A 24,016-nucleotide genomic window follows, 5' to 3' on the forward strand; every position below is an offset into this window, starting at 1 on the left:
CTCAGAGTTTGGCGTTAGATGCTAAACTCTTAAGAGATCATCTGAAATAGTGTATCAAGATCAATTTTTTTCGGGGGAAAATGGAGCGGGGTTTTTTTTGTCATTAGACGAATAAAAGACTGATGGCCGAAGGAATCCGTATTAGTTGAGCTTTTTTTTTTCATTGCAAGATGAACACGTGATTCAATTGTAGCTAAATGTAAAGTGATGCACATAGGGGCAAAAAATCCAAACTTCACATACAAGCTACAGGGGTCAGTGCTATCAGTCACAGACCAGGAAAGGGATTTGGGCGTCTTAGTTGATAGTTCCATGGGAATGTCAACTCAATGCATGGCAGCTGTGAAAAAGGCAAACTCTATGCTGGGGATAATTAGGAAAGGAGTTGATAATAAAACTGCAAGGATTGTCATGCCCTTATATAAAGCAGTGGTGCGACTGCACTTGGAGTACTGTGTTCAGTTCTGGTCGCCACATCTCAAAAAGGATATCGAAGAGATAGAAAAAGTGCAGAGAAGGGCAACGAGGATGATTGAAGGATTGGAGCACCTTCCTTATGAGGAGAGGCTGCAGAGTTTGGGACTCTTTAGTTTGGAGAGGAGACGTCTGAGGGGGGATATGATTGAAGTCTATAAAATTATGCATGGGGTAGAAAATGTTGACAGAGAGAAATTTTTTCTCTCTTTCTCACAATACTAGAACCAGGGGGCATTCATTGAAAATGCTGGGGGGAAGAATTAGGACTAATAAAAGGAAACACTTCTTCACGCAACGTGTGATTGGTGTTTGGAATATGCTGCCACAGGAGGTGGTGATGGCCACTAACCTGGATATGAAAGCTTTAAAAAGGGCTTGGACAGAATTTATGGAGGAGAAGGCATTCAATCTATGAACACTACCAATCATGATCGTGACCTTGATCTCAGATTGCAAATGCCTTAGCAGACCAGGTGCTCAGGAGCAGCAGCAGCAGCAGAAGGCCATTGCTTTCACATCCTGCATGTGAGCTCCCAAAGGCACCTGGTGGGCCACTGCGAGTAGCAGAATGCTGGACTAGATGGACTCTGGTCTGATCCAGCAGGCTAGTTCTTATGTTCTTATGTTCTTAATTGATGGTAAACCTAACTCTGCCCTCATTAATCCTGCCGGTGTTCTCTTTGGCAGCATCAAAACCCGTCTTAGGAAAAGGTTCTGGATGGATTCCAGTATTTTAAGTGTTTGATTGTTCCAGCCCCAAACTTCCATTCCATATAACATATGGGAGATAACTTTACTTTCAAACAGTTTTATAGCTGGATCTATAAGACATCCCCCTTTTGAGTGATAAAATCTCATGAATGTCCCTATTATTTTTAGGGCCGAGATTCTTGCAGTTTCTAGGTGTACTTTCCAATTTAAGGTCTCACTAAAATTAATTCATAAATATTTAAATGAGCTACATTGCTCTATAGAAATTCCTTGTATCTTCCAAGAGTATTTGGGGGGGGGGGGGCGGGGTTTCCTGAATACCTTTGTTTTGATGTAGCTAATGGAAAGTGCTTCCTCCTTACAGTATTCACCCAAACTGTTAAGAAGTCTTTTTAAACCCATCCAGGTTTGGGAGATTAGGACCATGTCATCTGCATACAATAAGATCAAATTTTTCTGTTGGTTAATAGAAGGGGCTATAAATTCTATTCCTGATAACCTCTGCACAATATCATTTATATAGAGATTAAAAAGTAGCGGAGCTAAGACACACCCTTGCTTTACTCCTCTTTTAATTGAAATTTTTTTTGTTAGGGAGCCCGACTTACCAACTCTAATCCTAGCCTGGGTGTCTGTTTGTAATTCCTGGAGAAGGAATAACAGTTGCTGGGCAATTTTTAGCTTTGCTAATTTTAACCAGAGTCTGTTTCTATTAATTGAATCAAAAGCTGTGGCCAGATCTACAAAAGCCACGTATAGGGCTCTGGTGGGCCCTTCTATACCCAAAAATGCCAGGTTGCAAAGGCTTTGACAATGGTCAATGGTAGATTGTCCTCTTCCATGCTAGTGGTGTCAGCTCAGCTGTGCCACTCAGAAGGTAAAGCGGCTGTCAACAAAAAGGTCAGGAGAAGGGTGAAGACTGGCAAGGCACAATCATAAAACATTTATCGCTGTTGGAGTTTGCCCAGAATGATCCAGTTTAATGACCTCCTTGATGAATTTTTTAAAAATATTATTATTATTTATTAGTTTTCTTATACCGCCCATTCCCCAAAGGGCTCTGAGCGGTGAACAGTAAGGCCAATAAGCAACACATAAAATACAGAAATAAAATAAACATATAAACATTAAAATTAAATTAAAAACATTTGAATGGTAAATTGGCACCATTTTTTGGACTGAGCTCCCCAGCCAGTGTTTTGCAGAGTCTGCTGTCTCCTTAAGGTTTCCATGTTCAGATCCAGAAAGAGGTCCTGTACCTAAGGTTGGCAAAGTAGAAGTGAGGTGATAGGACAAGCTGCACCTGTCAGCATTTTTTTCTATAAAGCTCGTACATGTTCAAATTTCCTCTTAGGTTTGTACAAACCCCCAAATCTTGCCATGCTTGGTTCTCTGATCCACATTCCTTTAGCTTCCAGAACTTCCTGGTTGCCACTGTCTTCCTGCCAATATCTAAGCTCACAAGCCAGACCATAGTTGACATTTTACCTAAACTGTATTTTATCTTTGGTCTTTCCTCTCTTCAGCCCCATACCTCCATCACCTATTTCCTCCTTAGGTAAGCACACTATAGTGTGTGTGGAGGGGGGAGAGATTTAAAAAAAGAAGGAAAGTAGTTTCAACATATTCAGATCCAGTGTGGCTCATTCTGCTTTAGCTTTGTAATTGTTGCCTACTGGAGAATTTACATCTCCATTTGGAGAATTTGAATCTCCATTTTGGGTAGGGATGGTTATTTACAGAGATTTGTGTGTGCATATTTCACCTATTGGTTGTTATAGTGTGAGAATATTCATGGGTATCTCAACAAACCTATCTCTAATGAATGAGTTGGTTTCATGTAATCATGAATACATTGGGGGGGGGGGGAGGAAGACTGCATTTCATCTGTAACAACATAGAATCAAAGGGCAGTTATCCAGAGGTATATGTCACAAAAACAGAGCCAAGTGTTCAAGCTCATGGGAGTTTTACTGGTTGATTAGTGGATGGAACGAAGAAGCAGAAGGATGAAAACAAAAAGGATGAAAACAAGGAACAGCAGTAAAAACTGCATCATCAATCTCATCTCAGGGTGTTACAGAAATTGCCATGTGGTACCAAAAAGTAACCCAGTGACATCCCTGCCACAGAATGTTTCCTACTGTGACTGGCAATCTCCTGTTGTTTCACCACAGAATTCAGTTTAATTGTAGCCCTGAGTTAGAAGCTGCAGGTAGAAGTCTACATGCCATTAAGTTATCTTTTCAGTTTCTAGAAATGAAAGAGTAATCCAAGGTAGCTCTACTCACCACCAGCTCCAGCCCAATGAAGATCATGGTTCAAATTTCTTACCTCTTCGATGGGAGTCTTACTCCTCAGTGTCTCATCGCTTCAGCTCCCCTTCAGATATTGCCCCACTGACTGATGTGCAGGACTGCAGCCGAAGTCTTTATGGATGCTGCTCAGATGGCCGAACTCCAGCTACTGGCCCGCTTAAGCAAGGCTGTCCATCTAACTTTTGCCAGCATGCCAGGTAGGACAGACTGGTTACATTTGGGATGCACTCCCTTAGAGACTCACTTAGCACCTCCTTTCCTTTCATGCTCCTTTCTGCTTTCCTTTAGGCACCAGCCCGAAATGTTTTTCTTTGTCCTGGCTTTAAACTAAGGGGTTACTTTGTTTACTTCTTTTATAGTCTGCTCCTAGTCTGAGGACTCTTATTAATATCATTTTATACTGTTCTGTTCATTTTATGTGGTTCCATGCCCTGGCTTTTTTAATTGGCTTGCTTGTTTTTGTTGACTTGTTTTTATGTGATTTGTTTTTCTCACCTTGTTGTGATTGATTTATTGTTTAAGCTTCAAGCTACATTGAGCAGGTCCTAGAGAAGCTGCATACAAATTTCTTAAATGCATTGCTTATTTAGCCACAAAGCTGATTTACTGAGCTAGTTTTAAACATATTACACTAGACCATGTTTTTTTTTTTTGCTCCTCCTGATAGGTATGGGTGCTGCTCTGATGGCGTATCACCGGCCCTAGGCCCAAATAAGGAAGGTTGCCCACAATATTACAGTGATGTTTATACAAACAGAAATGAACCTGCTGCTGCCTCTCAAAGTGTAAGTTGGGGGGGACTTTAAGGGGCAGATGTTAGATGAAAATAGCATTTGTAGGTTTCTGCCCCTGATCATTTCTCCACAGCTCTAATCAAGGTGGTTATATTTTGCAATGTATCCTGACTACTTTTTTCTGCAGCACACCTCCCACCTTCTGACTGGGATATGGGCTCCATCCATATTTGTATCTGATGAAGGGAGCTTTAACTTTTGAAATTATATAGTGAAAATCTTGTTGGTCTCTGAGATGCCATTGCACTCAAATTCAGTTCCTATACTTGTTCCATTTGTGTAATAGAGCAACAGCATCAACTCACCACACTTTGGCCAATTACGCACAAGGTATTTGCTGCGTGGCACAGGCAAATGTCTGCTGTGGCAAGATTCTGCCTAGATAATTGCCATGGACCTCTACAATCACACAGTCCATTCAAGACTAACTTTTTTGCCTTCTGGACACGAAGCCTTAGGCGACTGTCTGTACTCTGTAGGTGGCCCTTGTCCCTCTTTGTTCCTTCATAACCTTTTTATCTTCTGCCATTAACACTTCTGGCCATGAATCTATCTCTGACAGCCATGTTTAAATCTCAGCCTAGTTACTTTGTTAGATACAGGAGACAAAATTTTGTATTTGCAAAACTGAATTATGTACTGGGACATTCAGAACAAGCATAGTGGATGGCTGTGATGCCCAAAGATAGTGACAGAGAGCCGAGCTGGTGGCCCAGCAGCTGACTTCTCATACCCTGCAGACCTTCCATCTACAATAACAGTCTACTTTCCAATAGCAGAATAGGGATCTTTGTTAGGTATTGCCATATGAATGAGTGATCTCCATTTAACCCCTACTATAGGCAAGAGATCAACAGCAAAACATCTGCACCCTCAAAGAGTCTGTATAGCTTATGTTGCAACTTGTATATGTGCTCTTTCCTTCTGGTAGTTCTCCAGGTCAGAGAGAAAGCTTCTGGGTGCTTTCCTCATCCTTCAAAATTGTGTTATGTGATTTGAAGAGGTTGTCTTTAACCCTGTCAAAGTCAGTCTGCCTCTTCCTCCTCCTCCTCCTCCTCCACCTCCTCCTCCTCCTCCTCTTAGTAAGGTATTTTTAAAAATTAACTTGTGAATTGTTTCTATAATTGGTTCTACTCTCTGTGACTCTCATGTCATATTGAATGGTGTTCTCTCAATCATATCTGGTTTTGTTAAAGGCAAGCCGAGTTCTGCCCCAGCATAGTCCAACGGTGGAGTGCAGAAGTTCTATGTATGGTTGTTGTTATGACAACATTGCCTCTGCTTCAGGGCCTCTGGGAGAAGGATGCCTCAACAGACCCAGTCAATGTAAGTGACATTTGGTTTTAAAGGGTGGATTCATTCAATGCTTTCTATAAAAATGAATGGAATTAAACTATGTTATTTTAATTGATGTATTATAGGGTAGCCTCTATTACCTAATTATGATTAGAATTCATTATAAGTCTGAAATAGGCTGTCAGTATCCCATTTTTGAATTCTGTTGACTTCATTTAAAAATTCTGTTAAAAGCCTGTTAAGCAAACAGAACACTGTATGTTCTTCCAGCTGGGCTTTTATTGTCAGAATTCCAGCTGGAGAGGAATCACTAGTACATTTATATTATTGATTCTTTTGAGGAATCATGATTGTTCAGTTCAGCTTTTTAAGAAGGGAAGGTCAAAAACCAGATGGGCAGTGTTTACTGTAGCTAGTGCTTTCAGTAGCTTCCCCAAGTCAGGATGGGCACCAGTCCTATTCCAAAGAAGTCACCCACTCATACTCAATATCTGCTTTCATGACCAATAGTTTTTGATGTGAAGCCCAATAAGACTGCACTGTGCCTCTAATGGTTTGAACCCTGACTCTGTACATAAAAGCAGAGAAATTATGGATTATTCAACATTCTCTAGAAACTACACTTCCCAGGATTCTTTGCACATATTCATTCAATCAAAACTTTAATAAAGCCAGATTTCTACTCCCCTCACAGCATTCCATCTCCGAGGGTTCCCAAGGAACAGCGAACTACAATAATAGCAGCACTTCTTCAAGGGATTCCTGAGCTTCTCTGGCCTTACATTGTTGTCTGCATCATGCCCCAGTACACAGAATTCTTGCTGGTAGCTTTAAAAACAAAATGCCAGTGAAATTAGCCTTGCTTATTTGATAGGCCAGGGATAAATCCATGACCAAAGGTTCGTAGTAGGTCTTAGATTTCTGACCTCTCACTATAGCATTTGATACATTGCATATATGAGAGTTTCTATGTATGTTTAATGTGAGCTGGTTAAATCTCTGACAATTGCCTTTCTTTTCTGTTAGCTTATCCTGTCAACTGTTTACTACCCAGTGCCCATGGCCCTTGCACAGATTGGGCAACCCGCTGGTACTTTGTATATGAGGTTGGGAAGTGCAACCGATTCTGGTATGGAGGTTGCCATGGTAATAAGAACAACTTTGCTTCTGAAGAGGAGTGCATGGGAACTTGCCATGTATCTGTGAGAAGAAGTGAAGTGAGGCATTCCCACCATATTGCAATCCCCAATATCCAGTCTAGTTCTCATTTGCAAGAAGGGAATGCACAGGAGCAACAACAACAACAGTTTGTAAGAGGAGCCATCAGTCATGGCCATACAGGAGGACACAAAACTTTCCACATTGCACAAGGTGGCTCAGGGGCTGAATCAGCACTGCACCATGGAGAAAGGGATTGGGGAAGGACTATGATTACAGATGCGCTGCCAGAGCCTCAGCAAGGGACTGCTGTTTTGGACAGCCAACAGCAAAGTTCTTATCACTCAACAGCTTATGGGGAAAGAAGGATGGATCCAGCAAAGCACCCACATGCATTGGGGGAAACTGCGACATCTGGACACACTGACACACAACAGATTGTCAGTGGTCAGACTGTTTACCATGACCGTGAAGAATGGAGGCGACCACCTGGAACAGATGAATCAACATTGAATGGATTTGAACATCATACATCACGAGACTCTTCCATACAGCATTCTCTGAACAGGTAACATTTTATAGCAACGTGCTTTCCTACTGAGGAGCTCAATTTCTGCAGCATGGGAACCTTTGTTATTTTCAAAGACAGAAATACTGTCAGTAACATTTCCTCATGAAATGCCAGCTACCTAGCGGCAAGGATTTCCCATTGTTAAGTGACCAGTTGTGCATCTTTATATGCCAACGTTTCCCTTAGACTTCACAGGACCGCAAAGATGTAACAACAAATGTAAGACTTCACTGTATTTTTCCTGTGCCCACTGATCCCAGATTGTGATGTTGGGTAGTTATATTTCTTTAGGCTCTGGGTAATCTCAAACTTTTCTTGGGATATATTGAACAACATAATTAGTTTACAATTAGTTTGGATATAGCAGCTTGGATTTGGTTCATTATCTAAATAACACCACTCTTGATTTTCCAAGCAAAATGAATTTTCATAATTTTGGGCTTCTGTTATGCAAGATGATGGATTAATTGTCACTTCCTATTCAGTCTATCTGTCTGAACCTCTATAAAGTCTTCCGTTGCCTAGCCATAGCTGCACACTGTGGTTTCAGTACTATTCATTGTGCCTTGGATGTACAGGTCTAAGTAAAATAGGTTACTTAGATCTCCCTGCCTTTCAGAAATGTGGTGACAAGTGTTAGAGCCATGAGTTTCTCATGAATTTACTCACAGCCATGAGTTCCTCATCCTATCTCTCAGGGTGACTGTGGAAATGGTAGAGGATAGAGCTCTCTGAAAAATCTCTGTTTCAGGGTCTTCTTGGAAGGATCAGGCTCTTCCACTGTGGATGCAGGCCTGGGACAAAGTATCCGTCTTCTCTGCAAAGCAGGCAATTCCCCTTTCTCCAGAGTTGAGTGGCAAAAAGATGGACGACCAGTACCATCAGACAGGTAAGTATGCCTCTGCTTTCCTCCTCTGTCCCACATACACTGTGAAACCAATCTTGCTCATTTATACCAACCAGGTAAAATTTGGAAAAGGGAAGAAAAAAAATACTAAAATCTAATATTTAAAATTTCTAACACTTTGAAGAACAAAATAATTTGATAAACTCCATATTAGCTATAGAAACCAGAAGCAGCAATCTTCTGAATTCCAGCACAAGTGAGCAGCAACAGGGGAGGCCCTTGGCCTGTATGTTAAATTTGCCCTCCAGGGCAACTGGTTGACCACTGTGTGGAATAGGATGCTGGACTGGATGGATCACTAGTCTGACCCAGCAGGCTCTTCTGAAGTTCTCAAATGAAGGTTCTCAAATGATGTAAGTTGCTGTGAGTTTCCACTGGGAAGGAAGAAGAAGAGTGTGCTGCTGAGTTCTTAACCAATTCATGTTGACTGCTGCCGATGATTATTCAAGGCAAGAGATTAGCAGAGGTAGTTTGCCATTGCCTTCCTCCATGTAGCAACTCCAATCTTCCTTGGTGGTCTCCTATCCAAGTCCTGATTATGGCCATCCATGCTTTCCCTAATCCCTGACAAGCTTGGCCTATTCAGGCTGCATTGGGGAGAATGGTGGAGTATAAGTGAAGTATAAATACATACATACATACATAGAGAGGGTGTTCTGTGCTCACTAGAGGGTCAGATTAGAACCCAGGAGACCCAGTTTCAACTTTCCACTCAGCTGTGCATTTAATTTGGTGACCTTGGGCCATCACTCACTCTACCCTGAACCTGTATTACAGGGTTAAGAAAAAATAGAGAGATAAACATGATGCTAATACTGTATTGACCTCCTGGTGGTCTGGTCAAGCTAGATAAGAGTTAAACATATAATGTATCTTCATTCTCATGTATCTATGCCAGTGACCTGCTTAGATGCAGTGTTAGTCAGCAATATCTAACAGTGCTCTCCCTTTGCCTTGCAGGCATACTTATCAGTCTGACAGTTCCTTGGTGATCAGCCAGCTCAGAGCTGAGGATGCTGGGACCTATATGTGTGTAATTTCCAATGGGAGGATAGAACGCAGACAAATTCAGCTGAGGATCAAAGGTCATTCATTGTTTCTGTCTTGAGACCTGAGTTTGCCTTGTCTATTTTTTCCAAGATTAAAAGGAAAATGTCACCTTCTAATTCTGGGCTTAGGGAAGTCAACAGAGCACCATGCCACCTGTTATCTCTTTTATCTCATGATGATCATATCTTTTGTGCCAATAATAGCAAACTCGGAGGCAGTTGCAGTTCATAGTAAAAATAGTGGTGTGTAACAGTTGTTCATGATAGGCCTGCTTACAGCTATTCATAATGAGAAAGTTTCATAGCTGATAGTGGGTGCCCAGAGTAGAGTGTAAAGTTTTCAGGAATTTGCCATCTTTTCTTTTGCAGCAGACAGTTCTTCCAACTGGTTCCAAGGCTCTTACTCTCCCTCTGTTCACTCATCTTTACTCTTGCATTTTAACCAGTTACCATTCTCCCTACCTTGGCATTAACTGATTGGTTTTTGGTGCACACAGTGGTTGCAGAGCCCTTGGATTAACTACTCGTGAATTTCACATGAACCTGCGCTTCAACCGGAAAAAGAAACAAAATACGTGTAATACCTTTTTATTAGGGCCAACCCAAATGACACAATTGTGCATGGCTGGCCTCTGATTTCTAGGGAGCAGTGCTTGGGAGAATTTCAACAGAAATTATGTTTAACCATATAAATTCAACAGAAATTATGTTTAACCATATAAGTGTTGACTTTCAAATGGCACATGGCAGGAACTAAACTTTTTTCAGGGACTTTCAAAGCAAAGAGACAAACAGGTACTTTCCAATTATGGTAACAGCAAAGGCACATGAAGTATCACCAAGGGGCAGCTTCAGGCTTGAATCGCACCTAAAATTTCCAAAGACAGAAGGATTTCTGCCTGCAGTACGTGACTTCCTTGCCTCTCATTCTGCTGTAGCCCAAAAATGCCCCCCAAATGCTGCCCCTGTTCAAAGTGGGAATAGCTGTGGGATTGGAGGATTTGCACATTTAGGCAGGATTCAAGCCTTAGTTTGAATTTTCTATCTAGGTATCTATAGACCTGCAGTTCCACAGGGCACGAGGCATCAGCTTAATCATGGACAGAATCATCAACATGGAGTATTTGGTTTAGGAGTTGGTCCTGGGCATTCACTCGCCTCCTCTGAGCATCCTCATTCCACATATAGGTAAGGTTACCAGCAGCTGATATTATCCTTTGTTGTTTGCTTTGTATCCAGTATCAGAAACTAGACTGGTTTTTGTTTTGCGAACTCTTTAGAAAAGAGAACTGTTTGGAGAATGGTCTGTGTAGGTCATGACTTCATAAACCATGCTTCTTTTTCATGTAGTGTAAGAAATGGAGTTCATTGTTTTCTCTTGGGAAATGGCTACTTGAAAGGCAGCAGTAGAGCTAAAGCAAGAAAAAAAGTTAGCTTTAGAAATAGCAACATATCTGCAAGAGTGAAGAAAACCAGGTTAGATCAGTGCTCTTGATGAAGACAACTGATTGGGCAAACAGCTGAGTTGTTTTTAATGGATAGGGTGTATGGTTCAGTAGTAAAATGCCATTACCTGTTTAAACCTAAGATAGCAGCAGAAACAACCGGGAAAATCCTCCCTTGGTGCAGATGGGGATTAAACCTGAAATCTCAGAATTATAACTGTGAGAGATTTTCTACTAGTGGTAGAGCACTTCAGAACTCTGCAATGATAATGGAAATTGAGAAGTTACGCAATCAGGTAGGTGGACAGAAATAGTCTTCCTGTTTGTTTTGTTTCTTCCCTTTCATCGTCTCCTGCTGCTCCCAGGGGTTCCAAGGCAGGTTTGCTCACTAATTCCACAGAAGAAGCAAACTTCATCACTGCTGGTCCATCTGGGATTTTTCTGACCCACTGAGTTGAGGATGACAGTGATGCTTCAGCTCTGTGTGCCCTCTCACATTGAATCGGGGGATTGGGGTGTGCAGGCTGGCTGGCTGCAGTTTGCAAAGGTCTGAGAGAATTGCACAAGCTTCAGGGGCTGGGAGCTGTAGAGAAGAGTCTGTGAGCCAAGTCTTGCTTGAATGAACCCCTCGCCCTACCCTGTGTGCATGCTGATGGGGTATCAGCTAGTGGCAGTCCCTCAATGGTTACAGGAAAAACAGCAGCATTTTGTTGAAATGCCTCCAGCCTTTCATAGAAAACGTTCACTGGAGCCAGGCAGGCTATTCAAAAGAACATTTTGTTACATGGGGCTCTTGTGGGTGAAGGAGTGATCTGGGCCTGAAGCCAGACAGACACTTAGGAAAGATGTATCTATACAAGCTTGCACTTTGTAAAGTGTTCAAGGCAGAAGCAGCATACTGGCTGCAACACAGCCTCTGAAGGAAACCACTTGTGCCCAGATTGAAAAGCCACTGTAGACTTCTAGGTGACAGGGGTTGGGAGGGTGCAGGTTGTGTGGCACCCTTCAGAGGAGATAAAGAGTTGAGTTATGGTACGAATGTTTCAAATAGAGAGCTGGAATATTGCTGCTTTTGGGGGCGTGTAACGTAGGCTTCTACTTTGCAGGTTAAAAATGTACAAGAATGAGCCCTCTGTAGTTGATGTTAACATTGGGGAGCGAGTCAGATTGCCTTGCCGAGTCGAAGCTACACCTTCCCTAACCATTGAGTGGCACAAGGATGGACAGCCCATCTCTTCTTCCAGGTAAGTGGCAGTGCCAGAGATAATGCTGCTCTTCCATCATTTTATGTATCTTAAGGATACACACGGAGTGGTTCCAGTCACTCCGAGGGCCACTGTGACCATTTCAAGAGGCTACATTGTTATAGGACAACAGCAGGTAATTGTTGGCCCTTCTTGTCTTCCCTTCCATATTGCACCTCTTCCTCCTCCACCCAACTTGCCAGTGCTCTCACATCTTCAGGGCAGGGCACTGGAGGAGGTGACAGGATATAGCCTTCCCAAACTGTTTCCTCCATTATTACCAATAACTTCTCACTTCAAAAAATTGGCCAAGTGTGTCTGGTTAATTCTGATTTCTGCCAGGTGCCAGGTAATGCCAACCTATTCTCTGTGCTTCAAATGTCTTTCTGTTCTGTCACCCTCTCCAAGATCTTTGCATATCTATTTCTATTACCATTTTTCTGTTTCCAAACTTCTATAGCACAGCTATCCCTTTTTTATTGTTCCTCACCCACAGATGTCTGTACAACCTTATTACTTAAAATATATTTATGTACCACTTTTCTGTTATATTCATAGCATTTTCCATATATACACATAACATTAAAACTAAGAACCATAGATTCAAATGATGAGCACAACATTAAGTCCATTTGCAAAAGCATAGCTTTTCTTGTAGCTTTTCCCTGTTGTACTAGGTTTCTCAGCATTCCCATCGTTCAGTTTCCCAACTATTCTTCTTTCAGGGTATATTTTGCCTGTTTCATTTCTCTCCTGCCTCTCTTTACTCTTCTTGGTGAGTTCAGGAGCGACAGAACACATCGTGCCAGTGAAAGAATTCTAGATGGAGGTTGGCTATACAGTATGGGTAGATGGGCAGGTGCAACACACTCGAAAAATATTTCTTTTCTCAACAAGTAATTAAGTTGTACATTCTACTTCCAGTAGATGGGAATGGGATTATGATCATAGATGACTTTAAAAGGGAGTTAGATTTATGAAGGAGAGATCCACCAAAGGCTACTGGTCAATGGTGAGTAAAGGGTACCTCCATATTCAGAAACAACAAGACTCTGAATTCCAGTGCTAGGAGGCAACAGCAGGGGAAGGCCTTGGCCTCTATGCCCTGTATGTTGCTCCTGCGGGGCCACTATTTGACCACTGTGTGAAACGGAATACTAGATTGGATGGACCCTCACTGGTCTGATTCAGCTGGGCTCTTCTTAAATTTCTGATCTGGGATTTTCCTTGAGATTAACTGGGAGCTCTTCTGTTTTGTACAGCTATTCCACACATCCATGTGCCTATGCACCCTCTCCTTTTAATAACTTATTCAGGCTTTGTTCTGGTAAACTGATCTAGTCACTTATCAGACAGTTGCCGTGACATGACTTAGCAGTTAACAGTGACTTAGCTGCCAAATACAGTTTGGGAGTGAACAGTCCGGGAGTGGTTGCCATGTTAGCCTTTTAAGCAAAAATAAACAGGAGTCTTGCAGCACTGTGAAGACCAAATACACATCCTTAAAGTGAGGACAAAATGCTGGACCCAGCTGTATTCTACATGGCCTTCTACAGGATGAGCCAGAAGAGAGTTTTTTCCTCTTTTGTTGACCTGTGTTGGTGAAAACAGATCACCAGATGCCAGAGCAAGTTATGTTTTGATCTGTGTGAGATTTAAGGATGTCCTGAGACAGCTATGGTTTTAGCATTTAAAGAAGTTCTCAATATGAGACCTGGCCATATAAATGTTTTTCATCTCTTCTCCCAGAAATCATGGTTTGTTTGGGTTTTGATTCCCAGGCACAGGCAGCAAGCAGATGGTGCCTTGGTGATCAGTCGCCTGAGTTCTGAAGATGCTGGCTTCTTTACGTGTATTGCTTCCAATGGCCGTGATCAGGATCAGAGAAGAATCCAGATTAGACCTCAAGGTACTAAAAAAAAGAGGGGAGAAGGCTTTGCTTTGAGAACAAGGATGCTGGCATTGAGAAAGAGTACTCCATTTTATTTTATTTTTATTTGGTTAAGTCAACTCAAGTCATTAGGTCAGTGGAAGTCTCTGACAGTTAATTCATACATGCAATTAAACAAGCAGGCTTTGAGCCATTTGATTCTCCCTGTGCAATTTCAACCTGGCTGAGAGCAACCTTTATAGATGACCTGGGAATTTTGTAATGCTACGGTATAAACTCCCCACACATTCCCACTTTCATCAACAGGGCAGACCCGCACCCATGGGTCTGTTTGAGGCAGTGATTATATGAGGGAATCAGACCTAGGATTTATAGGTAGAACAGTTGTGACTAACCTTTTTAAAAATTTGTACTGTAGAAACATCTGTGAAGTGTTTAGGGCTACTCCCCACTCCAGCTTTGCTCATTATCTTTCCACAAGGAACTTGGGGGTTGAAATTTCAATAAAAGGTAGTTTGGGTGTGGTGTGGTGAAGGGATGATTGCTACACCAGTGGCGCAGTGGTTAAGAGCAGGTGCATTCTAATCTGGAGGAACCGGGTTTGATTCCCAGCTCTGCCACCTGAGCTGTGGAGGCTTATCTGGGGAATTCAGATTAGCCTGTACACTCCCACACATGCCAGCTGGGTGACCTTGGGCTAGTCACAGCTTCTTGGAGCTCTCTCAGCCCCACCTACCTCACAGGGTGTTTGTTGTGAGGGGGGGAAGGGCAAGGAGATTGTAAGCCCCTTTGAGTCTCCTACAGGAGAGAAAGGGGGGGATATAAATCCAAACCTCCTTCTTCTTTCAGACTGTTTTAAATTTGTAATTGAGATGAAGAAGAGTTCTATACTCACTTTTCTCTATTTTTAAGCAGTGTGAAGATGGCTGACAATTGTCCTCCCCTGTGAGGGAGGGAGATCTGACAGTTTGTAGAAAACTGACAAGTCCAAGGTCATCCAGCAGGTTTTTTTTTTGGGGGGGGGGGCGGGCGTGGGGAATCTAATCTGGCTCTCCAGATTAGAGTCCACTGCACCACTACACCATGCTGCAGCCTCTTAGAGCAGGTGTGTGTGTCTATGGCAACTGCTACTGCTGTGCTTGATTGAGCAATGTGACTGCATCTTGGTGAGAAGAGAATTCATATTCTTGGTGGTTGAGGGAGGGCAAGAGGCATTTAAATTATCTATTGGGGATTATATCAAGTGGTCTCTGAACAAGGAATCCTACTATGAACTGTTTTGAGAATACCTTTCTTCTACTGTAGGTTCAGTGTCCAGTTAGGAAGTCAGTTTATCTCTGAATCAAGGCTTTGGGTTGTTAAATTCAGAGTACTCTTTCTGAAGTAATAGTTTCAACTTCTTGGGCAGAATCTTCCAAGTTACTGACAATGGCCTTTCTTATCCAGGAGAGCTTAGAATCACTGGTGTGCAACCCAGCCTCTCTGTCACTGAGGGTGAGACTATCCAGCTTCAATGTGTTGTGACTGGCAACAATGTCAACATCAGATGGTCAAGGTAAAGATGCAAGACATTAAAAATTAACATGTAATGACCAAAGATATTTCAGATCATGGTCACCCTGGAACAGTCCAGAATTAGTTTCTGCTATAAGCCAAAGCCCATTTTTTATATAAAAACATGTTTCTCAGAAGATCCTCCCTTAACCTGGCTTTAAAAAGCTTGTATTTATCCCTTGGAATATGTAGGAGCTGGAAAGAGGCTCCATTTCAACATGGAAAATAGCTAGTCCAGTCATTTCTTTTTGCTCAGGAATGGAGTTCCGGTGAGAGCTGATGGCCATCATGTCCATGTGTCCCATGATGGAAGCCTTCATATAAGGAATGTGCAAATAGGTGATGAGGGATCCTACACCTGCAATGCCTACAGTGGCAGTAACTCTGTCAGTGCCAGCACAGAAGTGAAAGTGATCAGGAGGAGAGCAGAAGGTGAGTGTGTTTGGCAGACCTTCTGCCTAAGCCTGTAGAGGTTTAGGATTCCACCCTGGAAATTGGGAATTTCTCACTCTATGGGCAACAAAGTATAAAAATGTCATGCCTTAGGAACATGCTCATTTTTTTGCTAAGGTGCAAAAGAAAAAGGCAGGCTTGGTTATTATTAAGCTGATATTATAAAGCCCATACAAGACTCACAGTTGCTCTGCCACATGGATTCAAAGGGGACTGGCAAAACTGAATCCCTAGTGCTGGCAGTGTTGACAGAAACAGTGCATGGAGTGATCATATCCAGTGAGTTTCATGGCAAATGGAAACTTGAACCTCAATCTGACACACTGACCCCTACCGCACACTGTCTATGGCTACTCTTGTTTAGGTAACACAATTAAGAGAGAAGATCAGTATTGAAAACTGTGGATATTCATCTGAAGAAAATGCAACAATATAACTTTGATCTTAAGATGCAAATAAGTCCCACACCACAACATTAAGACCACAGCCCATCTAGTGCAGCACTCTGCTAATCGCAGCGGCCCACCAGGTGCCTTTGGGAGCTCCCATGCAGGATGTGAACATTTTTTGCTGTCATGCCACAGCTGACATAAGGCAACCCCACAGGGTTTTCAAGACAAGACACCTTCAGAGGTTAGCCTCTGCCTGCCTCTATCTAGCAACCCTGGTGTTCCTTGGTGGTCTCCCATCCAATTAGTGACCAGGGCCAAATATGCTTCGCTTCCAAAATCTGCCAAGATCAGGTCACCCTGGGCTATCCAGGTCAGGGCAGCAATGACATAAGGGGAAAACAAAATAGTGAGCTGGCCCTTTACACATACTATTGCCTACCCTTATTCCCCTCTTCCTCATGTAGTGCTAACTCTGGGACATGGGATTAAATTACAAGATCAGACAAAAGGCTTTCCTTTTGCTTGAAAACGTGACTGTGAATTATCTAAATTATACATGTTGCTATAAAAGGGAGATCAGAGAACCTGATAGGATAAGCAGATAGCAATTTTCTATCTATAGAGCTGTTTAAATGGAACCCATGTTCTGAGTTGATGCCTTTCTGAATAGCATCTGCTGAAAGGCAACAGCAGGGAAGAGCTAGTATTTCCATGCCTGTTTGTGAGCCTCCCTAGGACAGATCACATGCCATTCCTGGAACAGGATACTGGACTGGCTGGACATCAGGTCTACACTGTATATTGTATATGATGGATCTACTTTGTTTCTTGAATAAGCAGTTGTTCATGTGCAGCATGGCCCTGATGGACAAAAAAACCTGTCAACCTATACATTACTCAGTTTAATTATCTGTATTCCTAAATTGTGCATTATTCACAAGAGGCTGTAGTAGCATAGTTAGCAAATTGTTTGTTTTAATCGGTCAAGATTTTGCTTGTAGGAGGAAGATAAAGAAGGGAAATTAAGGCTAAGCTGTTCAAGTTATTAAAAGTAAGGCCTTTAAACGAAATAGGTCTCACTTTAGGAATAACTACTTTTTCATGCGGGTAGCAACTGCAGTGTGACTCACAGCTTGAAGTTTCTATTTGCCACACAGGAGAAAAATGTCTTACTAAAAATGGTAACTGTTCCTTCAAACACTACTGCCTGCTGTTGCTATTTCTAACTTTAATTTTATCCTACCATAAATCTATTTGAACTAAACGCAATAAAGACAGGCTCTAGGTTTGGTACCTACAAATGCTGAGATTGGGCCATTAGTGTTTGTATATTGCATTAAAAAGACTACTGTTAATGCCTGCTTCTTCTTTCTGCTTGCAGTACTTGTGCCTCTTTCTGTGGACTCAAGTAAGGAATGTGTTGACCAACCACACCTTGCCAACTGTGAGCTGATATTGCAGGCGCAGCTCTGCAGCAATGATTATTACTCAAGCTTCTGCTGTGCCAGCTGTTCTCGTTATCAGCCCAAGGATCTTCCCCGCCAACGTCGCTGACCTTTTCTCTCGCAAAGAGGGAGGATACCTGCAGCAGTGACTTGGACAAGCAATCTCAGATAGACTTTCTGAAGCACACATGGAAAAGGCAGCATGGGCTCCTGTTGCAGAACACTTGGCAATAACTCACAGCTCACCTCCCCAAGTTTTTTGCAGTGAGCGCACCCAGGTTTTTTCAGGCTGCTGGCTGAGCTGCTCAACAATGAAATGAAACAAGTGACTATTTCTCTAATGAAAAGCAATATGGACAACAGGCAAAAGCTAGAAAGGAAGTTGCTTTTAAAACCAAAGCTAGGAAAGCCATTGAACAGTCAACTGCCACTGCAGACTAAGACCATTCTCCTTTCTGGAAGGATAAATGACTGCCCACATTTCTGGGGAAACTTTACAGCTGATCTAGACTTTTATCACATATGAAAGGGGGTGCCCTCAAGCTCCTGCCCATTGCCCAGTGACTTGAGGGAATTTTTCCTCCAAGAAGAAAGAACTTTAATAGAAAGTACAGCTCTAACTTAGCAGCTTTCTTTTCTCTCTCATTTCCTCTGTCAGAACAGACTTTTAGAAACGTGGAGAGGGGGTGTGAGGGGGTATTACTCTTTACGTTTTCCCACATTTATCATTCTATGAAACCATCGAAGTATTATTTAGCTGCTCATCAAGGGCACTTTTCTGTTAGGCATAGGAGCTGGTCTAAAGGGGCACCAAAATAACCCATTTTCTTTCTGACATGAAATTATAAACTGGCACCAGAGGCTTGTAACATTGAACCATGATATTAAAATATTTTATTTACAGGAACCAAGTGAAAGAGCTTTTCTGACAAAGGAATACACATAGAGAGAAAGCTGGTTTCTGAGAGGTTATTATTTACAGGTTGTTTCAGTAACTTTTTCCAGTTGATACAAGTTTCATACAGGTCACTACCCCAGAGCCATAAGAACATAAGAACAAGCCAGCTGGATCAGACCAAAGTCCATCTAGTCCAGCTCTCTGCTACTCGCAGTGGCCCACCAGGTGCCTTTGGGAGCTCACATGTAGGATGTGAACGCAATGGCCTTCTGCGGCTGTTGCTCCCGATCACCTGGTCTGTTAAGGCATTTGCAATCTCAGATCAAAGAGGATCAAGATTGGTAGCCATAAATCAACTTCTCCTCCATAAATCTGTCCAAGCCCCTTTTAAAGCTATCCACATTAGTGGCCATCACCACCTCCTGTGGCAGCATATTCCAAACACCAATCACACGTTGTGTGAAGAAGCTGTTTCCTTTTATTAGTCCTAGAATTCTTCCCCCCAGCATTTTCAATGAATGCCCCCCTGGTTCTAGTGATTGGTGAGGAAAGAGAGAAAATTGTCTCTCTGTCAACATTTTCTACCCCATGCATAATTTTGTAGACTTCAATCATATCCCCCCTCAGCCGTTTTCCTCTCCAAACTAAAGAGTCCCAAACGCACTTCTGCAGCCTCTCCTCATAGGGAAGGTGCTCCAGTCCCCTCAATCATCCTTTAAGGTTGCCTCCTTCTCTGCACTTCTTTTTCTATCTCCTCAATATCCTTTTTTGAGATGCTGGGCCAATTGCAGAACTGGACATAGTACTCCAAGCGCGCGTCGCCACTTCACCGCTTCTTATATGCTAAGGGCATGACAATCTTTGCAAAGCTCTTTTATTATCAATTCTTCTAATGATCCCTTAGCATAGAGTTTTGCCTTTTCTTTACAGCTGCCATGCATTGAGTTGACATTCCCATGGAACTACTCAATCTAAGACGCTTCTAAATCCCTTTCCTGGTCTTTTCTTTTGTGGACTGATAGCACTGGACTCCTCGGGTAGCTTGTATGTGAAGTTTGGATTTTTTGCCTCTATATGCACTAATCACTCTTAAGCATCTTTGCTACATTGAACTGCATTTGCCATTTCTTGGAGCCCACTCCACCTAATTCTATCAAGGTCCGCTTTGAGCTCTTCGTTAATCCTTTTGTGGTCTCCTCACCACCCTGCTATAATTTGGCTATACTCCCAGGGCAAACTTGGCCACCACGCTACCCACCCCTACTTCCAGCCTTCCCATTGTTACGGTCACTTCAACTCTAGACAAACAAGTTTTAGATACTCTCATATAGATGTTACACTGTTCTATTCAGCTTTCTAGTCCTTTGATTAAAAACCTCAATTTCTACCCTCAGTATAACTAACACAGTTCCTTAAACACTACAGTCTCTCCACTAGAGCGTCTCTCTCACATGGTGCTTCTCATTGAAAGATGGCTGCTCTCCCTCAGGAAGCTCCAAACCTCTCTCTATAGAACTCCAGTCTCCTCAAGAGCTTCATATCTGAGTGGGGTTCTCCTCAGAGAAAAGTACCAAGTCACCAGTGTGATTAATCACATTGTTTTACAGTGTTATGGTTAACCCCAGGACCTCGGCACAGATACCCTAACTGAAATCTGTCCTCTCTGGCAATTAATCAGAGAAGCACAGCTCACTTTGAACTGGTCCTGAGCTACCAGAGAACCGAGCTAGAACAGAACAGAACAACCATTCACTCTGGGTGTCAACTCTCAGAACTCTCTGTCCTCTGGCTATAGAATGCTATGCAGTTCTCTCAGCCAATCATATGAAGATTCACATTAACCCTTTGGGCTTTAAACATTCTACTGTCACAAGTGCCTGTGTTACAACTTCCTTCAGTCATTTCAGATATTCTACAGCCTTTCCTCTTTCATGCTTTTCAGTTTTCAAAAGTTATAAGTAGATAACGTGGATGTGAATAACTGCAGCCACCCAGGACTAATGATTAAGGGATTTTGGCATAATGCCAATAACAATGAATTTATTTGCATTTAACGGGATTTGGAAGTTGGTAAAAAGAAACAAGCTTCGTGACGGTCTGAATCCTGAACTGAGTGCCTTATGCAAGCTTATCACCTTAAGAAAATTTGGGTGGGTGGAGTTGCACATTCTAGTGTTCTTTATGTATGGGAATATATGAGATAGCTCCATGTTTTAGACTGCTGACATAAAAATCTAGAGTGGCCAGAGTTTGATGCTGCATGTTTATCCTCAGGTTCATCACATTCAGAACTGGACTTCTATACCAACTAAAGAAAGTTCAGACAGGTCAAGGGTGTCTGGGTGTGTGCACACCTTATTCTCAAAGGCCATTCTACTTTGATTTACTGTATACTAAAAAGGATGAGAATGGTTCCAAATCTGGAAGAACTGAAGAAAATTTAATAGTCCCTCTAATACCAAGTGCCTAATTTTGTTGCTAAGCCAAACATTTCCATTTGAACTTGGGGTTGGCGGAAACCATGGTCCAACTGAGTAGAATGTGAGAGAATGAAGCAGCTAATATTATCTGTAGAATACAGTGCCTTATAAATCTTGAGGTATGAAAGTAGCTTTCCTTTCCACAGCAAAACTCCACGTGTGTACTTTTAATCAGATCCTTGTTAGCTCTTGAGGACTCTACTCCCCAGCCTCTTAAACTGTATTATGGCCTGTAAAGCCAGACAGTGTCCTATAACACCCTATTCTAACAACTATGCATGGTTATATGGCAATCTTCTAGCTTTTTGCAATGTAGTGAAGAAAAGGAAGTCTTCCTAGATTTGTTCAGGTTTCAAGACACTCAAGAGGCTTTTTTGGGGGGAAAACTACTTAAGGTGAAACATGCAAGAACCATCAGACTGGAGAAGTTCTTTAGTGCTCCAAGTCCTAACCTGAGAGGTAATCATGCAGCAAGCAGATGTCTTATATTTTTTTTTCCTGCAGGGCAACTGATTTTTTAAAGGACAGAATGAACAAAGTGTTTTCTTGAACATGTGCCACACTTTCTCATGAACATGCAATTATTTTCTCCCACTTTTATCAGCGTCTTGTGCAAACTGTTTATCACACTTTTAGAATCAAGAGACACTATAGAACAGATGAGAAAATACCAAGCTATGTATGACTCAGGAAGTCCCACGTTAGAGTCTTGTGCTTGTCATGACGAACATGCTAAGTGACCTTAGACGAACCACTTTCTTTCAGACCCCCATCTCAAAAGTAAGGATACTAATCTACTTAGTTGTTGTGAGATACAGAATGCCTGTGAAGCACCTGGAATAATTAAATGCTATGCAAATCATATTAACCATTGACTGACTGCAATGGTAAACAGTAGTAAGTTGCTGCTATGCAGGTAGCCTTTAAGATATGCATCAAAAGTCCAGTTAACATTTATGGGTCACATAAAGATGCTGCTGGGCAAAGCTCTCGGGAACTCACAAAGAGAAATCCAAAGCCATGGTTACAGAGCTATTTTGCATGCAGACCCTGAAGAAATTTCTCACTTTCCCGAATATTTGAGTAAGTTCTTTGAACCTCTGAACTTGCTATTTTGAAAGGGGATATATTTCTGCTGAAGAGGCTATAGAAGGTGTCCTTTTAAAAGAATTAACCATCACCCTGCAGCTGTAAAAGGGAGATTTATAATGATACCAAGGGAAAAAAACCACGACATCTGAGATGTCTGTGTTACAAGATTTAATTATTAAAATAGATTTGATTTCTATAACAGTGAATAAGACAAATGCCAATATGAAAAAATTAGATGAAGACTTGAAGGCAATTAAGCAAGACATGACTAAAATTAGATGAAGACTTAAAGACAATTAAGCAAGAAATGACCAAAATAACTACTTTAGAACAAGGGATAAGTAAAATGTTGGAGGACCTTAAAACGTTTAATGACAGACAGGAAAAAGTAGAGGGCAGACTGGAAACAATTTTGAGAAGGAGAAAGAAACTCACCAGCTTGAGCAATTAATGAAGACAATATTATTAGTCAAATTTATGGGAAAATCAAATGAGGAAATTGAGGAGGAGATAGATGAAGTTTTCAGAGTAAACTTTCGTATAGCAAAGAAACTGCCTAGGAACATTTTAGTGAGTTGTATAAAGATGAAAAAATGAAGGTTAACGGGAAAGACATTATTATTTTGAAGGAGATACCAAATAAGATCTTACAGATAAGGAAACAATATGAGAATTAACAGATAGTTTGAAAAAGAATAATATTTATTACAAGTGGGAAAATACTAAGAGGGCTCTCTTTTCTTTTCAAAGGAAGTAGAAGGAGAATTGCTGGTGTGGAAGGTGCTAATGAATTCTTAAGAAAATACAGGAAAGAATTATACAAAAATAGATAACACTTACAGGAACTAAACTTCTGTGGTAATCTTTTTGATATGCATATAGCTTTTGATCGGTTGAAATGGAACTTTATGTTGGAAATCATCCGTAGGAGAGATTTGGGATAAAGATTTCTTGGTTGGGTTAATCAAATATATAAAACCCAAGAAACTAAATTAATAATGTGGAGAACTTTCCAACAAAATCTATATAAATAGGGGCACCAGGCAAGGCTGCCCCCTTTCTCTGAATATAAGAAATAATGTCAGAAGAATTAAAATTAAAGAGGAAGATTATAAGGTTACTGCGTACACTGGTGACATAGTCATAATACTTGAAAATCCTTCTGATTCCCTTTCACGTCTTAAAAAATATTAATTAATTGTGGAAGTGTATCAGGTTTAGAACTTAATAAAGACAAATCCTGTTTTCTAGTCAAAAATATGGATAATAAAACTAAAAAAACATCTTAGATGAAACAGGTTGTCAAATACTACAAAGGTAAAATACTTGGGAATATATTCTCATCTAATTTAGCCTTATACAAAATAATTATAAAAAACTAGAAATAGAAATAAAGGATTAGAAAAATAGAAAAAAGTAATCTTTCTTTACTAGGAAAGACTGCTGTAATCAAAATGACTGTACTTCCTACATTTTTATTTTTGTTTCAATTCATCCCAATAGTGAAATATCGTTTAAAAAGTGGCAAACGATGATCAATCAATTTATTCAGGGGAAAAAATCTCCCAGAATAAAATTTAAATTGATGACTGAGAAGGTTGAAAGAGGACGTTTAGTGTTCCTAATTTGAAATTGTATTATGAAGTAATAAATTAAGTTTGGTTAAAAGATTGGTCTGAGTTAAAAAATCACAGATTATTATATCTTGAAGAAGGATTAAGATTTGTTTTTCATGCTTTTCTTTGGTATGAAAAATTGAAGGTAAATAAACAATTTCTAAATCATATTATAAGAGTTTCATTATATAAGGTATGGATTAAATTAAATATATATATTCAGAT

The 24,016-nt window shown here is 41.2% G+C and overlaps 1 protein-coding gene across 3 annotated transcripts in view; it reads left to right on the forward strand.

Moving 5' to 3' along the window:
- Positions 1-18,612, forward strand: part of PAPLN (papilin, proteoglycan like sulfated glycoprotein) — a 72,393-nt gene extending 53,781 nt beyond the window's left edge. For all 3 annotated transcript variants that reach the window (XM_048484434.1, XM_048484436.1, XM_048484435.1), the window contains 12 exons: positions 3,439-3,703; positions 4,174-4,291; positions 5,497-5,626; positions 6,623-7,322; positions 8,077-8,214; positions 9,193-9,317; positions 10,331-10,469; positions 11,833-11,970; positions 13,752-13,879; positions 15,308-15,416; positions 15,672-15,847; positions 17,642-18,612. In XM_048484434.1, the coding sequence (XP_048340391.1) occupies positions 3,439-3,703; positions 4,174-4,291; positions 5,497-5,626; positions 6,623-7,322; positions 8,077-8,214; positions 9,193-9,317; positions 10,331-10,469; positions 11,833-11,970; positions 13,752-13,879; positions 15,308-15,416; positions 15,672-15,847; positions 17,642-17,814 (2,339 nt within the window). In that variant the 3' untranslated portion in view covers positions 17,815-18,612. The remainder of the gene's footprint in view (positions 1-3,438; positions 3,704-4,173; positions 4,292-5,496; positions 5,627-6,622; positions 7,323-8,076; positions 8,215-9,192; positions 9,318-10,330; positions 10,470-11,832; positions 11,971-13,751; positions 13,880-15,307; positions 15,417-15,671; positions 15,848-17,641) is intronic.
- The last annotated feature ends 5,404 nt before the right edge of the window (positions 18,613-24,016 follow it).

This window comes from Sphaerodactylus townsendi, linkage group LG02, assembly GCF_021028975.2.
Source record: "Sphaerodactylus townsendi isolate TG3544 linkage group LG02, MPM_Stown_v2.3, whole genome shotgun sequence".
NCBI classification, from domain to species: Eukaryota; Metazoa; Chordata; class Lepidosauria; order Squamata; family Sphaerodactylidae; genus Sphaerodactylus; species Sphaerodactylus townsendi.